This window comes from Puma concolor, chromosome E2 (assembly GCF_028749965.1).
Source record: "Puma concolor isolate L17-30 chromosome E2, mPumCon1.1.hap2, whole genome shotgun sequence".
Classification (NCBI taxonomy): Eukaryota; Metazoa; Chordata; class Mammalia; order Carnivora; family Felidae; genus Puma; species Puma concolor.
In genome coordinates this window covers 45099584-45117050 of record NC_141681.1, presented here as the reverse complement: position 1 = coordinate 45117050, position 17467 = coordinate 45099584, and the positions used below count along the sequence as shown (strand labels likewise).

The 17467-nt window shown below is 53.0% G+C and overlaps 3 protein-coding genes across 4 annotated transcripts; 2 read left to right on the top strand and 1 right to left on the bottom strand.

The window, feature by feature from the left end:
* Positions 1-409: 409 nt before the first annotated feature.
* TYROBP (transmembrane immune signaling adaptor TYROBP) lies at positions 410-3367 on the top strand. 2 transcript variants are annotated; one of them, XM_025914586.2, is made up of 5 exons: positions 410-551; positions 952-978; positions 1129-1263; positions 1436-1479; positions 3136-3367. In XM_025914586.2, the coding sequence occupies exons 1-5, from the start codon at positions 491-493 to the stop codon at positions 3199-3201; spliced, it is 333 nt and encodes a 110-aa protein (XP_025770371.1). In that variant the 5' UTR covers positions 410-490; the 3' UTR covers positions 3202-3367. The 2 variants fall into 2 exon arrangements, with proteins under 2 accessions (XP_025770371.1, XP_025770370.1); XM_025914585.2 differs by having other exon boundaries at positions 1433-1479.
* A 666-nt stretch (positions 3368-4033) lies between these two features.
* On the bottom strand, positions 4034-5596 carry HCST (hematopoietic cell signal transducer). Its single transcript, XM_086691143.1, has 4 exons — positions 5426-5596; positions 5011-5034; positions 4416-4547; positions 4034-4187 (listed from the first exon to the last, which is right to left on the bottom strand). Exons 1-4 carry the CDS (start codon positions 5466-5468, stop codon positions 4147-4149), a joined length of 240 nt encoding a protein of 79 aa, XP_086547269.1. The 5' UTR covers positions 5469-5596; the 3' UTR covers positions 4034-4146.
* A 1188-nt stretch (positions 5597-6784) lies between these two features.
* On the top strand, positions 6785-14462 carry NFKBID (NFKB inhibitor delta). Its single transcript, XM_086691099.1, has 11 exons — positions 6785-6925; positions 8342-8442; positions 8639-8699; positions 9607-9797; positions 9880-9985; positions 10083-10229; positions 10345-10396; positions 10480-10628; positions 12539-12655; positions 13004-13168; positions 13795-14462. The coding sequence occupies exons 3-11, from the start codon at positions 8685-8687 to the stop codon at positions 13846-13848; spliced, it is 996 nt and encodes a 331-aa protein (XP_086547225.1). The 5' UTR covers positions 6785-6925; positions 8342-8442; positions 8639-8684; the 3' UTR covers positions 13849-14462.
* The last annotated feature ends 3005 nt before the right edge of the window (positions 14463-17467 follow it).

Below are 17467 nucleotides of genomic sequence, written 5' to 3'. Positions count from 1 at the left end.
CTGAGTATCAAATAATTATAGCTGATGCTTATAAAAAGCTGACAAGTGTGGGACACTGTTCTAGAAACATTAATTCATTCCATCCCCATAGACCCCTACAAAATAGGGACTATTTTACTCCTCATTTTACAGATAAAGAAACTGAGGCCCAGAGAGGTTGAATGGCTTGCTCAAGGCTGCCCAGCCAGGAAGAGGCAATGCTGACGGCAATCATAGCTACTGACTCTCCCGTTACGCCGATGGCTGACCCCTGAGTGGGGGTGGGTTGGCACATTTCCTTTTACGTTCCAGTAGTTAGGGGCTATAGCATGGCCCCTGGAGCGTCTTGGCCTGATTCTTTCTGGCGTTATCTGTCTCTGTCCCTCCTCCTGTCTTGTCCCCTCCTCCCTCCTGCCACCACCCACCTCAGACTTCCTCCTTCACTTGGTTGGACGCTACACCATATCCCACCGGCCCTTGAACTCTGGTGTCCAGCAGCGTCACCTGCGTCATGGGGGTCCTTGGACCTTCCAACAGGCTCCTGTTCTTGCCTCTCCTCCTGACTGTGGGTGGTGAGTTGGGGGCTTCTGCAACTGCCTCCCCCGTCCCTGGGCTCAGCTTGGAGCAGAGCAGAGAGCAGGGTAGAGCCCAGGGTAGAAGGAGAATCAAAAGGGAGGTGGAGGGAAGCAGATCCCCAGCTCCCTAAAACTTGTGGGTCTCTCCCAGAGCCTGGGCCCCCAAGATCTGGCCTCTGGCAGAAGCGGGGGTGGGGGGACTCTAACGGTGTTGCAACAGGGCAGGTCAGGGTAAAAGTAATACAGTCCCGTGGCCTTGACGCTGACCCACAGGTCCCACCAGACATCATTCTCCACTCTTATCTCCTAGCTATCAGGACCCAGCCTCCCCAGCCTTCTGTGCCCACCCTGCAGTCACAGCCCCAGGCCTCAGTTTACCTTCTTTTTCTCTCCTCAGGTTTTAGCCCTGCCCAGGCACAGAACGGTAGGCCTAGACCCTGCAATTCCCCTCCCTGCCTCCCAAAGACTTCCCCATCTCTGTTCCCCAGTCTTTCCAAACCTACCCCTGCTGACACCTCCTCCCAATTCCCAACTCCCACTGACCGCCCCCACAACCCCTGTGCCACATTCTCAGAATGCAATTGCTCCGTGGTGAGTCCCGGTGTGCTGGCGGGGATCGTGCTGGGGGACCTGGTACTGACCCTCCTCATCTCCCTGGCTGTGTACTCCCTGGGCCGGCTGTTCCCTCGGGGGCGAGGGGCTGTGGACGGTGAGTGGGGCCGGCAGGGGAGAGCCTGGGCCCCTCTGAGGACTTGCCTGTCAGGGAGGGGTAAGCTCCCAAGTCACGACCATCCAAAGGGACATTGATGGAGGGACAAAACTGTCCTGATTCACAACCTTAACTGTCTCTGCACCCTGCACTACTCCCCATCCCCCAGCAGTGACCAGGAAACAGCGCATTACGGAGACAGAGTCGCCATATCAGGTGAGAAACCCAGCTTCTCACATCTCACTCCTACCCTGTGCACGTCTGTCCTAAACACCTCCCCAGTCCCTTTAGGACCTAGACCCTAAAGCCACTTTCTCAGCAACATTTCAAACCCTCAAAGACTAACGGGGCTTTCATGATCTGTCCACAAGGGCTTTCAGTGATCAATCATGACCTTATGCACAACTTAAAATGTGTGAGAAAACCCAGGGATGGCTTTACCTTTGCAAGGGCAAATGCAGGCCTTAACCTTCAGGCAGGCACTGAATTGTTCAGGACAGAATGATTTCTGGGAGAAGCTCTTAGAAGGGCAAGAGGATATAATTCAGCTCTAATTCGGTAACTCTGAAGAGAGGAGTTTTAGAATTTTTTGGAAGGAGGGATCCTGTATCGCTTTGAGAAGCTGATGAAAGCTAGAGATTCCTCAGAAAATCCACACAAAAATTTACAAAATTGTACATATAATCTAGGGGCGGCACAAGTACCCTTGAAACCCTTCTTTTTTTTTTTAATTAAAAAAAAATTTTTTTTAACATTTTATTTATTTTTGAGACAGAGAGAGACAGAGCATGAACGGGGGAGGGGCAGAGAGAGAGGGAGACACAGAACCGGAAGCAGGCTCCAGGCTCCGAGCCATCAGCCCAGAGCCCGATGCGGGGCTCGAACTCACGGACCGCGAGACCGTGACCTGAGCCGAAGTCGGCCGCCCAACCAACTGAGCCACCCAGGCGCCCCCCTTGAAACCCTTCTTAAGAACCACCGTGCAGACAGAGGCATCTCTCCTTCTCTTGCCTCTCTGTCAATGTCCTTCTCAACCCTTTTGGGAGTCATGGGCTCCTGTGAGAATCTAATGGAAGCTGAACAGACCCCTTCCCATCGAGGTGTGCACCCAGACCAGTCGTTTGCATATGATTTCAGGGATTCAGTTTGAAGTCTGTCTCTTTGGACCATAAACCTCCCCCTCAATTGTGAGCCTTGTTCTATGAAATCTCTTACTTACCTGCAGCCAGCTTTGCTCTGCTTCCCTTGTGGATTAAAACGTCTTTTTGTAAGGTGTAAGAATCTTGAGTTTGGCTCCATGAGGTCCAGAAGAATGAGGGAGATTTTCAGTTACCGGGGGCGATGAAATTTTGGGGGAAAGCGTTATTCTAATTTATTTATCCTTTGGTAGAATTTGTTGAGCACCTACACAGCAACAGTTTACGTACTAGTTGGAGAGATGGACTTGAAGCAAATTAACATAATATCATTGGGGGAAGTATCATGAGGGAAACAAAGCTGGTGTGGCAGCGACTGGGGTGTGCGTGTGGAGGGGAGAAATGAGATGGGGTATATCAAGAAGTGCTTCTCTGAGGAAGTGACATGAGCTGAGACTTGCAGGTGGAGAAGGAACCATCCATGGGAATATCTAGGAAACCTGTGTTCTAGGCAGAGAGAACAGCACACACAAAGGCCCTGAGGCTGGGACATGATGGTGAGGCAGAGCAGGAAGGGAAAGACTGCACTTGGTTAAAATCCAGATCTCTTCCATGGCTGCAAGGCGGACGAAGCTGCTAGGAGCTTTACAGGCCACTGGGAGAAGGCTGAATTTTGTTTTAAGTTTATTCAGTGTACCTCTTCCACTAATGGTTCCCACCCTGTCCCTCCCATTAGGAGCTCCAAGGTCAGAGGTCAGATGTCTACAGTGACCTCAACACACAGAGGCCATATTACAAATGAGCCCAAACCACAGCAGTCAACAACCTGATGCCTGGATCCAGTCATTCCTGATGCCTACCCAGCACCTTATTCCTCCTCCCACTGAGATACAGATCCAGAGTGCTCTCCCTGAGATGTCAGACTTTTCTCCACCACTGCTCCCAAATAAACATGGCACACAAAAACACTATTGAGTTATTCCAGATCTCTGGGCTGAAGGAGCAGGGGATATGTGAAGTTCCTGGGAGGGAGGGAAGCTCTGGGGACCCTGGGGTTCTTTGAGGAAGACTTAGAACTGGAGGTGTTTTGGAGCACCTGGCTGGCTCAGTTGGAAGAGTGTGCAACTCTTGATCTCAGGGTTGTAAGTTCAAGCCCCACATCGGCTGTGGAGATGACTTAAATTGTTTTTAAAAATTTTTTTAATATTTATTTTTGAGACACAGAGAGAGATAGAGCGTGAGCAGGGGAGGGGCAGAGAGGGAGACACAGAATCTGAAGTAGGCTCCAGACTCCGAGCTGTCAGCACACGGGGCTCGAACCCACAAACCACGAGACCGTGACCTGAGCCAAAGTTGGATGCTTAACCGACTGAGCCACCCACACCCAGGCGCCCTTACAATCTTTTTTTTTTTTTTTAATGTTTATTTATTTATTTTTGAGAGAGTGTGGGAGAGGGGCAGACAGAGGGAGACCAAGAATCCCAGGCAGGTGCTGAGCTGTCAGTGCAGACGCGGGGCTCCATCTCACCAACCACATGATTATGATCTAAGCCAAAGTCAAGAGTCAGACGCTTAACTGATGGAGCCACCCAGGCGCCCCCCCCCAAACATCTTAAAAAACAAACAAACAGAACTAGAGGTATTTCAGTTGCTTTATTCCAACCCAAGTCGGGAGTGGGTATCCTGTGCCACCACATACGATGCAGGATGAGAGGGTCAGAAGTCAAAGGTGTCACTTACAAGGGGGTCAGCCCCTGCCAGGCATGTTCATGTAGATTTTGTCATCTTCTGGGGGTGGGGGGAGAGAAAGCATGAGGCCTGACCACCTACCAGCCACCCACGTCTCCACCTTCCTGGGGACCCCCTGCCTCAGGGGTTTCCTCAGGAGTTCCCCCATGCACCACCCCCAGGGTTTCCCCAGCATATCCTCCAGGGCTTCCCTGGGGGACACCTCCCTGGGGACCCCCTCCCTAGGGCCATCAGCCCCTCCGGGCCCCATCCTGTCTCTGCCCTCACCTTGGGTGGGCCTGCGGCGGGGGCAAGCACACACAAACACCACGGCAAGGATCAGCAGCGACACCACCAAATCGGCGGCCATGAGGCCTACCAGCATCGGCAGGGAGGGGGGCCCACATCCGGAACAGGAACCTGGTGGGTGGCGCCCAGACAGAAGGGGATTGAGGTGGGGGGAGGGGGTTCCAGACCCTCAGGACTGCACTTTGGGCATATGGGACAGAGGAAGTCCCTGGGGTGGTGGGGGCGGGGGTGGGTGTCTGAGATTCTCTGGGTTTGACTTGGGGGATGAAAGGGGAGGTGGAGGACTGGAGACAGGTGGGGGTGTCCCAGCACAGAGAGACATGGGTGGTGCTTCGGGCCTAGTGGGTACTCCCAAAGAAGGCTGGGGGGTGGCTGAGTCCCTGGGGCTTCAATTTGGTGATGAGAGCAGTGATACGGGGACCCAGAGAGGGCTGCAGGTCCTCTGGGGGCTCTGATTTGGGGGTGAGAGGTGAGGTGGTGACCTGGGGTGTTCCAGGACCCTCAGGCCACACTTTAGGGACAGAAGCAGTACCTGAAGGGCCATGGCAAAAGGGAAGGAGTGCTGATTTCTCACCTGGGGTTGTCAGAGCCGCAGCCACTGTGAAAAGAGAGGGAAGGCAGGTCAGCAGGGAGAGGTGGTTCCCAAAACAGGGTGCAGGGAAAGGTGGTGTCCTGAGAAGCAACCTCCATTCCAGAGGGAGCAGATGAGAAAGAGGCCAGATGGGAAGGGGAGCTCCCAAAGACACACAGAGATAGGAAATCAGAAGAAGAAGTAGAGACAGACCCAGCAGGGAGATGGGGCGATTAACAGGCAGAGGCTCCAGACTCCGTTCCTCTCCCCAGAGAACCAGCCTCTGAAGCCAAATGGATCTCGAGGAAGGAAGGGGTACTGGGAGGATCTGCTCTCAGCACCCCTCCCTTCAGATGCCACCTGAGCCACCCTTTTCATAAATACCGTGCCTGCCACCCCCCATAGCCACTGGCTTCACCTGGGAGCAAAAGCAGGAACAGGATGTCACTGGAAGGGGCCATGGTGGGTAGGGGCTAGAAGGGGTCTGGCAAAAGGCTTTGGTCCAGAGAAGTCCTGAGGAACAGTGGGGGAGTAGAGAAGCAAGCAATAGCGGATATCACCCTGCTGGTGACAAGGCCACCTGCTTCCTGTGTGTGTGGGAGGGGTAGAAGTGGTGAGTCCCTGTGACTGCCTTTGGGGGTAGGGTCAGAGACCAGGGAGGCTGCTATGTTTGTCCAGGTGGGAGGTGACAGATGGACCACGTTGTGGGCACTGGAGAGATGGAAAGATTCTGGAAGTAGAACCAACAAAATTTGTTAACCATGTAGGTATGGGCATGTGAGAGACAGAGGGATTCAGGATGACCAAAACTTCTGGACTGAGCAACTGAAAAGTTGGGGCATCCTTTGACAGAGATGGCAAATGAGGGGAAGCAGGTTTAGGGGAAAGTGTCAAGGTCTGGGGACACTGAGTTGGAAATGCCTGACAGATTCCTCGTGGAACTGAATGACCACAGCTGCATCTATGAATTCAGGGGATAAATCTGGTCTGGAAATGTAAATTTTCAGGTTGATGGCTTATGGATGGTATTTAAAGCCACGAGACTGGATGAGGTCACCAAGGAAGTGAGTACAGACAGAGGAGTGCCCCTGGCCCCCAAGAATGGGTGAAGAGGCGGAAACAGCCAGGGAAGCAACAGCATGTGAGGGAGGAGAACCAGGAGAGCAGAAGCCTTGAGAGCCTGGGAGAAATGATTAACATGATCACTGAGATGGGAACCGAGAATGAGCCTCCCCTGGAATGTCAGTTGGCTTGAGGGCTGGGAATTCCTGGCTGCTTAGTTCACAGCTATACCACAGAGCCCAGCAAAGTACCTCTCTTGCAGTAATAAATCATTTTAAATGATGATGAGTAAATGAGAACTGCCCTCTGAAAAAGAAGGTGATGTGGGGGAAAGGGAGAAATTTGAGCCCACCTATGGTCGCTCTTACCAACAGATCTTCCCTCCCTGGGGACTGGGGCCCCAGTCCCCTCTTCCCCCAGGACACAGTAATACTGTCCCCTCTCAGCCCAGGGCCCAGAAATCGAAACCTCCATCACCCCCTTGGATAGAGCCTCAGAAGTCTAGGCCCTCAGTGCTCTCCTCCTTCAGGACTCGGCTGTTCTAGGCCCACTTCTCCTTCAGACCTAAGATGGGGCCCCCAGCTGCCTCTTTCCTGGGAGACTCAGGAGTCTGGCTCGCAGTGTCAGCCCCGCCCATTCAGAGACTCGGCTTGCTAGAGCGCGACACGGGGACTCCCAGGCCTGTGGGCGGGGCCCTACCCATGACCGGGCGGTGCTAGAACCCCAGTTTAAAAACTCGCGGGGCACCAACCCTAGATCGGGGACCCGGCGGCGGCTCCGCGGGAAAGAGCGAGGCTGGCGCAGCGCCGAGGCCGCGGCCCTGGGGGCCCGCAATCCGCGCCACGGAATCCCCGAGGTAATGGGGGTGGGGTGGGGAGGTGAGACACGCTCGGCCCCTTGAGGGAGCGAGGGGCTGGGAGTCCGGCTCTTGAGGATGCCAGAGACGGAGCTGGGAGGATCAGGCCTGGGTGCTGAGAGTCAGGGTACTTGGTGTTTGGAGGGGCCAGGAGGCCCGGGCATCTGGGTGGTGATGGAGGAGCGGCTGGGACTCTGGACTCCTGGGTCCTGGGCGGTAGGGGATTGGAGATTCGGAATCCCGGGTCCCGGAGGTGAAGGGGCTGGAGGCCCGACCCCTGGGTCCCGTGGGAGGACGGGGCTGGGAAGGAGTGTAGAAAGGGGCTAGGTTGAGTCCTGGGGGAGGGGGCGTGGTTGTTTAAAAATCAGCCACGGGTCCGCAGGGCTAAGATCCGGCGCCTGGCCGCAGGGGTCCACGCAGGCCTTGACCCTACCCCCCACCCCGGGAATTCCCGAGTCTCCACCAGCCCTGGGTCCCTGGGCTGCTCGGGAATTCCCCACGTGCGGGGATTCCACGCGCTCCACGCTTGGCCAAGCGCCCCGCCTCTCAGCGGGACACCTGCTGCGCGCGGCCAGGCGTGGAAGGGGTGGTTGGAAGATTCCCTTGCGTGAGAGCCGTGACGTCAGCGCGTCGCGGCTGGGCTGTTTCCGAGTCTGCCCTCCCCCGCTTAACCCTTCCTCCTCCGGAATCCGGGCTCTGAAGGGTGAGCGTTGAACGCCCGGACTTCCGGGGTGGTGTGGACCAGGCTTCTGCAAACTGGGACTCCCAAGTGCTAGAGAGGAAGAGGCTGAGGGCCCGGACTCCTGGGTCTTGGGGAAACGGGTGCTAGGCTCTCGGACTCCCGCAAAATGGGGCCTGGACTGTTAGGTCTCGAGGGGGAATGGGGTCTGGACTTCTGGAACCCAGATGAGCTAGGGGCTATTGATTCGTGGTTCCTTGGGGAGAGGGGCTGGGGACTCGGACGCCTGGTTTCCAGAGGAAAGTGTGTCAGCTTCTAGGGCAGAGATGTTGAGAACCTAGATGTGCATGCGTCTCAGGGAGTGATTCCCAGCGACCCCCTAGGCCTCGGGAATGGGAGATCTGGGGGCTGGGATTTTTCACGGAAGTTGGGGGGAGGTGCTGCAGAGGAGCGCCCTCCTCCCCCTTCCTCAGTTTCCACGACGCTGGTGGAAAGTTGGGTCAGAGGGGAAAGTGCGAAGCAAAGGGAAGGAAACGGCGGCGGCGGAGGCGGATGCTGCACCTGAAAGCTAAGATTGGCTTTGGAGTTCGCAGACGGAGTCAATGTGCCAGTTTTTCCGTGCAGGAGGGCGAGGCAGGGACCCAAAACCACTCCCCCGCGTGGTTGGGTGACTTAAAGACCCCTAATTATTTCCCTCCATCTCTCCCCCCCCCCCCCCCCCCCCCCCCCCCCCCCAGTGAGCCGGGGTGAACGCAGCCACTGCCCGTCACAAACAGTGAAGAAGCTCCTGGAGGAACAGAGGCGCCGTCAGCAGCAGCCTGATGCTGGTGGGGTACCGGTAAGGCCCAAGGAGGCTTGTGAACTACAACTCTCATGAGGCTCTGCCCCATTGGGCAAGGACTTGATGGCCTGCTGGGCCCTCAGAACAGATGAGAGGCTAGTCCTGACTTAGATACGCTGTGGGTGGGGGAATGGATGCTGAGGGATCGGTCATATAAATTCTCCCTTGTTCCTTTTTGTCTCTGCCTCTACAGGGACAGTTTCCACCTCCTCTGGCCCAGTCCCTGACCCCATCTGTGAATGAGAGTGAGGCAGGTAAGTCTGGAAAATCATCTGCTTCCCTCAGCTCACAGCCCCAGCTTTCTTCAGGGACTCAAACATTCCAAATCTTAGGACTTTTGGGAGCGTAGGAGTCAGACCTTCTCTTGCTGGGACCCAGTGGCAGTTTGATCTCCCAGATTCTTTGGAGCCCTGTAATCTATGTACGGAGCCCTTCCGTGTTGCAGGGGCCCAGGCTCCCAGCCTTCTGTTGCTCCGGGAGTCTAGGCCCTCAGCCCCACAGTGTCCCAGGAGTCCAGGTTTCAGAAGTCCAAGCTTCCAACCCCTCGGCGTCCTGGATTCGGGGTCCCAGCCCTTTGGTGTCCCACACGGACGAGGACTAGCGCCCAGCACCTTGGGAGGTTCCAGGCTCTCACACGGGTCCTCCAGCCTTGATGACTTCCCTGACTCTGGTAACCAGGCCTGCCCCTGCTCCTCCTCTCACACACAGGCCATTCTCGCTTGCCAGTACACCAGGAGACTGTGGGTTCTGGACTTGGCAGCCTGGCCCCCACCACAGGCTTTCCAGACTGGGACCCCAACACGCATGCTGCCTACACAGACAGCCCCTACTCTTACCCTGCTTCTGCTGCTGAAGGTTTCCTGACTCCCGACTTCTACCCACCCTCCGACCCAGGGCGCCAGTGTCCATTTTCTGTGGGGATGGAGGTGAGATACAGAGTGGGAACAGGATACTGAAGGGCCCCTAAAATCCCCAGTTGCCCTCATGCCGGATTAAGGTCCTATTCTTCAGATGGGCAACACTGAGGCCCAGAGGTCCAAGGTCACTTGGTACAGATGGGACACCCGGCCACTGTACCTGGCACTCTGTATGTGTATGTATATATGTTAGGAAGAGAGAATGCTCAGCTGATTGGCTCTTCCCACCACATGCACCCTTCAGGACCCCCTGGATACCCGGCTTTATGCAGAACCTTCCCTGCCACAGGCAGGATCCTGGAGAGGTTCTGGACTCCCCTCAGGACCCCCACAGATGCCTCCCGTGACCACCGGACCATCTCTGGACACAGCCCGTGCTCACATGCTGGCTTTGGGGCCACAACGGCTGCTGGCCCAGGATGAGGAGGGAGACACGTGAGTATAGGGGATCGCAGTCTGCGTGCTCCTGTCTTAGCTGGGGTGCTGTGCTCACTGGTGTCCCCCTACCTGTCCTCAGGCTCCTGCACCTGTTTGCGGCTCGTGGCTTGCGCTGGGCAGCATATGCTGCAGCTGAGATGCTCCAAATGTACAGACATCTGGACATTCGTGAGCATAAGGGCAAGGTGAGGGCCAGGGGCCTGGACTCCTGGATTGAAGGCAGAAGGTCTGGGGCCTGGATTTCAGACGGGGGCCCCAGACTGACCTTCTTATGTCTTGCAGACCCCTCTCCTGGTGGCTGCCGCCGCCAACCAGCCCCTGATTGTGGAGGATCTACTGAACCTGGGAGCAGAGCCCAATGCCACTGATCATCGGGGACGTTCTGTCTTGCATGTGGCCGCTACCTATGGGCTCCCAGGAGTCCTCTCGGTATGGCCCGCTGACCAGGGGGGTGGATGGGATGGACTGGTTGCTCAAATCATGGCTTCCGGGGCTAGGAGGCCCAGGGAGACTCTAATCCAGCGCTCTGCCTTCTCCTACTCAGGCTGTGATTAACTCCGGGGTTCAGGTTGACCTAGAAGCCAGAGACTTTGAGGGTGAGTTGGGTGGTGAGCAGGGCAGGTGTGGCAGGTGGGGTGGGTGCTTCAGACACAGAGCCCTCACTGTCTCCATTCTGCAGGCCTCACCCCTCTCCACACGGCCATCCTGGCCCTCAATGTTGCTATGCACCCACCTGACCTATGTTCCCGGGTGCTGAGTACCCAGGCCCGAGACAGGCTGGCTTGTGTCCAAATGTTGCTGCACATGGGTGCTGATCACACCAGCCAGGTGAGCTGGGCAGTGGGCCGCCCCTAGGAGGGTGGGTCACCTGGATGGTGTGGGGCGGGTCACCTGGATGTCCAGGGGGCTTCAAACAAATGCTGGCTTTGTCTCTTCCCAGCTATGTGAACTTGAGCCTGTGACTTCATTTTTCTGTGCCCCTAAGAGTAATGTTACTGTTCTGTGCCCCCTAAGAGTAATGTAATCTTAGCTTATATTTATCCAGCACCTACTATTCATCTAGTACTGCGTTTCATGGATTAGCTAATTGAGTCCACAAACATCCTTTGACATGTGTGCTATTATCACTTTTTCTGTTTCACTGGTAAGAAGAACTGAGGCACAGTGTCAAAAATCTTACAGCTTGTGAGTATCAGAGAAGGGATTAGAACCCAGGTGGTCTGACGCCAGAATCCACCTCTTCATAAATATATTATTCTCCTTCCTCTGATAGTAGCTTCTTCACAGGCTGGCTGAGAGAATTAAACATCCACTTATTATTTAGTTTTGTTTTTTAGTTAAAGAATTTTGAACACAGATAAAATCCAGAAAATGGTATAGTGAACTCCCCGTACCCAACATCAATAATCAGCAACTAGTAGCCAGTCCTGCCCCATCCATTCCCTCACTTGCCTATATTATTTTATTTAGAAAAAATTTTTTAGTGTTTGTTTATTTTGGGAGAGAGAGAGTGAGTAAGAGAGGGGCAGAGAGAGAGAGGGAGAGGGAGAATCCCAAATGGGCTCTGCCATGTCAGCACAGGGCCCGATGTGGGGCTGGGTCCCATGAACTGTGAGATCCTGACCTGAGCTGAAATCAAGAGTCGGATGCCTAACCGACTGAGCCACCCATGCATCCCTATGTTATTTTAAAGCAAACCCGAGCATTTTTTATCCATAAATATTTGTGTCTTTAAAGTTAAGAACTCTTTTAACCTCAGTACGATTATTCCACCTTAAAAAAATTAATCTCAAAATACCAAATTTCCTGGCCATGTTCAAATTTCTGATTGACTCTAAATGGATATTTATTTTTTTTCGTTACAAAAACTAGGATCCAGATAAAGCCCACATATTGCCATAATAAGACTTTTAAGGTCCCTCTTAATTTAGAGCTTCTCCCTCCATCTCCTTTTCTTCTCTTCATAATATATTTGGTGAGCCAACGAGGTTATTTTGACTTGTATAAACAAACATATATTTTTTTTTAATTTTTAAGGCTTATTTATTTTGAGAGAGAGTGTGTGTGCACGTACGTGCATGCATGTGCAGGGAAGGGGCAGAGAGAGAGAGAATGAATCCCAAACAGGCTCCTTGCTGTCAGTGTAGAGCCTGACTCGGGACTTGATCGCATGAACTGTGAGATCATGACCTGAGGAGAGAGAGGCACCGGATGCTTTACCAACTGAGCCACCCAGGCATTCCTAAACACATAATATTTTTTAATGTCCGTTATCATTACAAACTCTTTAAGGGTACATAATAAGGTTTCACCCTGGAAAATGCATTTATTTGCTCCAAAATATGAAGAGAACAACTCAGTATAGAAGTGGATATAGGCTTGCTTAGGCTCCTGATTGATGCTGCTCAGGTCCCATCCTTATAGGTAAAGACTGTCCATGTGGGATGCAGGTACATTTTACTGTGCCTCTTAGAATGTGGAGTGGCCAGGCAGCTGCTCACCCAGAGTCACTTGGGCTGGAAAATTGTCATAATAAATGTATAGTTCTGGGATGCGTTCAATGTGAAAGGCACCCCCTTAAACGTGGTACTCTTGTATGGTGCACAACACCTATAACTGTATAAGGCACCCCTGGGTGCTTGTAAAGGGGAGACAAGGTGTCTGAAGGCTCTTGGGTTCCATGGGAGGGACCCTGGGTGTGAGGACTGGCCTGACCTCTGCTGTTCCCTTCTCTATAGGAAATCAAGAGCAATAAGACGGTTCTGCATCTGGCCGTGCAGGCTGCCAATCCCACCCTGGTTCAGCTGCTGCTGGAGCTGCCACGGGGAGACTTGCGGGCCTTTGTCAACATGAAGGTAGGGGCCTAGGCTGGCATGTGCGGGTTGTGTGAGATATGACAGAGAGGGGCAGTGGGATGTTGGGTGTCCTGTGGGCTATGGCTGTGGAGGGGACAATGTACGGAGCATGGGAGGGGACTGTATAGGATGTGGATGTAATTGGGGGAATGCATAGGACATAGAGGGGTGTGTGGAATGTGATTGTAGAGGGGATTCTGGGATGTCACTGGGGGCATGTGGGACATGGATGTGAAGGCGGGAGTGTGGGACTTGGGTGTGGCAGAATGTGGAATATGAAGGGTACCTGTCGAGGGTCCAGGCCAGCTGAGTCTGAATCCTTATCAGTCCTCCCCTCACTGTCTCCAGGCCCATGGGAACACAGCCCTCCACATGGCGGCTGCCCTGCCCCCTGGGCCACCCCAGGAGGCCATCGTGCGGCGCCTGCTGGCAGCTGGGGCAGATCCAACACTGCGAAACCTGGAGAATGAGCAGCCTGTCCACCTGCTGCGGCCCGGGCCGGGCCCCGAAGGGGTGAGCACCGAGCCCACCCTGACTGTAGAGCGGCCTCTGACTTAACAGGGTGAACGCCTGACGCTACTCATTCATGACTTTAGAGGGTGATTTTAATCTCAGAAGGTGACTTTGATCCCTGTCCAACCCTGACTTGAAAATATGATCTCTGACCCCAGTGTTGGATTTCATACCTGGTATTGGTGACTCCTCCTAACCTCTCCTTTCAACCTTGACCTCAGAGTATGGTCTCTACTTCTACCCCTGAATCATGACTTCAGGGTGTGACCTTTGATTCCCAAGTTTGACCTCCCAACGCCCTGCCCCAGCCCTGACGTCAGAGTGGGACTTCTGACCCCTAAATGTGACGTCTGATCCCTTGCCTCTACTCTTTGACTCCCAGTCCTCAATGGTAACCCCAAGGTGGGAACACACCCCAGCTTTCCTTCCATCCCCAGTTCTGGCTCCTGAACCTTTTCTCAGTGTTTGAACCTTTGTCCCTAACCCTAAATCTTGACTCTGAACCTCTGACCTGCAAACCCAGTTGATCTTACTCTGCTTCTCCACTTTAACCCCCAACTTCACAGTGTTTGTGTCCCCCACCTTCTCTTCCTAACTTCTCTTCCTCTGCCTTGTCTTGTCTGCAGCTCCGGCAGCTGTTGAAAAGGAGCCGTGTGGCACCCCCAGGCCTGTCCTCTTAGGACTCAAACCCAGAACCTGGACTGATTTTCCAGTCCCCACCGTCCTGTGGGACAGCCAGCGTATGCTAATGTTGCAAATCCGTGATAATGTATGTGGAATGTCCTGCCATTGGGGTCTTACATTAAAACCCCAAAATGGCTGCGGGGGTGTAAACAATCCCCAATATTTGGGGTGGTGTAATACCCCTCTCCCACCTACAAGGAGCCCTCTTGATGATTTCTGTGAAATCGAGGCCCCTTGATTGTTTCTGTGAAACACCTGGACCCCTAGCCCTTTCCCCATTGGGATCTTTTGGGGCCCCCTCCCCTACTCGACCGTTCACACCTAGAACCCCAGATGTGATTTCCCTACACAGTACTTGGAGTACCCCCAAATAGCTCCCAGTGCCACCCAGTAGAGCTCCTGAGATGACCCCCCAAACCTCCCCAGGACCCACACCATTCAGGTCCTTACCTCTGAGACATAGGAAGGACTCTTCTAGATGTGAGTTCCCTAGGTCATATGCTTTCTAATTCAGAACTCCACTGGCTGGACCCCCCTGTCCCCAATCTCCCCATTTCCGTTGAATCCCTCCCCGATGTGGAACTCCTTATTAAACTCAATTTGGACTCAACTGTCTGTCTTAATCTCTGGAGGCATTGGTGCAGGGGAGTGGCTGTGGTGCTCGGCTGGGTAGGCATGTTTGGATGAAGGTGCCTGGGGGGTTTGTAGCAGACACTGTGGGTGCTACTGTCACCCTCACGGTATCAACATCTGGTGGTCTGACCTGCTCTGTCCTGTCTGTGAGCACAGCAACCTTAAATGCCAGCGAGTTTATACTGCTTCCCATCTAACAGCCCTCCTTTCAGAAGGAGATGGCATAGAACTACTCCAGGTCCTGGGGCGCCTGGGTGGCTCAGTCTGTTGAGTGTGCAACTCTTGATTTCAGTTCAGGTCATGATGCCAGGGTTGTGGGATTGAGCCCCATGTCAGGCTCCGCCCTGAGTGTGGAGCCTGCTTAAGATTCTCTCTCTCTGTCCCTCTCCCCCATTTGCTCTTTCTCTTTAAAATACACACATACATACTCCAGATCCCTCACCTCTCTGTGAGGATAATGGGGAAGTATGTGTTCTATACAGGCTCTCAGTTTCCCAACAGAATCAAGCTCCAAGCCCCGCACTGGTTCTGGCTTGATAACATACTCTTTCTCGACTGCTTTCCCTTTTGTGTGTCATATCCCACTTCCCCTACCAATAAGTTGTCTTCAAATCCTGCTTCTAGGAGAAACCCTAGAGAGATGACCTCCATAATGCCCCCTTCTCATAATTGCCCCAACAGCCTCTGCTCCGGACTTCATCTGAGCCTCATCCCTCAAAGAGCTCCTCCCCCACTGAAAGCCCTCTGACCCATCATAGCCCCCCACGGCTCAGAGCCTCTCAAAGACAACAAACCAAGCACACTTCAGGGCATGTACTACTGTCTCTACCCCGAAACTTGAGGCTTAGAACAACCATCACTATTTGCTCATGATTCTGCAATCTGGGCTGGGCTCTACTGGACAGTCCTACCCTGCTTTGGTCACTCATGTGGCCACAGTCAGCTAGAGGCCTGATTAAGCTGGCCAACTCCACTCACGTGTCTGATAGCTCAGTTGAGATGGCCGGAACCACTGGGTGTGGGCCGAGCATCCCTTTGTCCCTGTGGTCTCCCCAGGAAGGTGGGCGGATCTCTTCACACGGCGATTCCAAGACAACAAGCCCTTGCTTGCATCGTGCTTGCTGACATCACCTTTGTCAAAGTCATTCACGTGGCCAAGCCCAGAGTCTGGGGAGGGGGCACCACACGAGGGCTTGAAACTGAGAGGTGGAGTTTCAGAGGCCACATCACCTCCCTGTACCAGCATGCGTTGCTTTCCTGTGTATGCACGTAGTGGCAGCTGACCCATGAAGAATTCATGGGAATGTTATGTCATAGATTCGAACAATTTAACTGGAGTTAATCTTACAGTCATAGCGTGGCTTAATTTCTGTATTTTGGGGTGCCTGGGTGGCTTGGGTAAGCGTCTGACTCTTGCTTTCAGCTCAGGTCGTAATCTCATGGTTTGTGAGTTCGAACCCCACATTGGGCTCCATGCTGACAGTGTGGAGTCTGCTTGGGATTCTCTCTCCCTCTCTCTCTCTGCCCCTCCCCTGCTCTCTCTCTCTCTCTGTCTCTCTCTCAAAAATTAAAAAAAAAAAAAACCCACCAAAACTTTAAATTAAAAAAAATTTGTGTTTTTTTCCTTTGTGGTACCTAAAGACAATTCTTACCATTGATGGCATCTTAGATTCTATTGACATATAAGATGCATATCCCAGGGCACCGGAGTGGCTCAGTTAAGGTCTGACTTCAGGTCATGGTATCAAGGTTCGTGAGTTTGAGACCCACCTTACCTCTCTGCTCTCAGTGCAGAGCCCGCTTCAAATCTTTTGTCCCCCTCCCTCTCTGCCCCTCCTCAACTCGTTCTTTCTCTCAAAAATAAACATTTTTTAAAAATCTAAAAAGAAGACGTATATCCCAACATGTATCAACACACACATGCACGTGCACACGCACACACACACACACACACAACATGATAAAATTATAAAATGTCTCTAAGAAACTGTATTATTTTTTTATTTAAAAAAATTTTTTTTTCAACGTTTATTTATTTTTGGGACAGAGAGAGACAGAGCATGAACGGGGGAGGGGCAGAGAGAGAGGGAGACACAGAATCAGAAACAGGCTCCAGGCTCCGAGCCATCAGCCCAGAGCCTGACGCGGGGCTCGAACTCACGGACCGCGAGATCGTGACCTGGCTGAAGTCGGACGCTCAACCGACTGCGCCACCCAGGCGCCCCGAAACTGTATTATTAAAAGAAAAATTAACAAATTGTTTTCAATGGGAAAAGAGGGCAGCGTCAAATAATAACAAAGTTATTCTTCCTGCTGGAATTTCAATAATAAGTGTTTTAAAATTACCCTAAGTATTGCCATTAATATGTAAACATTAAGGAATCATACACTGAGCGTAGTGAGCAAAACGGCCTTTCATTTCCTGTTCCATCTGCTTGGAGCTCCTTACCCATTGTTAGCCTGTTGATCACACTTGTCTGTGAAAACACACAAAAGCAACTTTTTCCCCTACCTGTGGTGCTAGTTATAGGTTTCTGCTAGGGTTGTCTCAGTACAACTGAAGCTAAAACCGAAATCAGAATGACGTCGCAAACTGGGTTCTCTAATGAAGCTGTGGCATTGTATCCAACTTGCATCATGTAGGCATCTCCCTCACAATGTCTACTAGGTCTGTATTTAAATTTTTTTTTTCAACGTTTTTATTTATTTTTGGGACAGAGAGAGACAGAGCATGAACGGGGGAGGGGCAGAGAGAGAGGGAGACACAGAATCGGAAACAGGCTCCAGGCTCCGAGCCATCAGCCCAGAGCCCGACGCGGGGCTCGAACTCACGGACCGCGAGATCGTGACCTGGCTGAAGTCGGACGCTTAACCAACTGCGCCACCCAGGCGCCCCATACTAGGTCTGTATTTAATATACATGACCTGTATTTACATGCATGTATTGTAAGAGACATTGTGAGCTCAAAGGCCCTCGGGAAA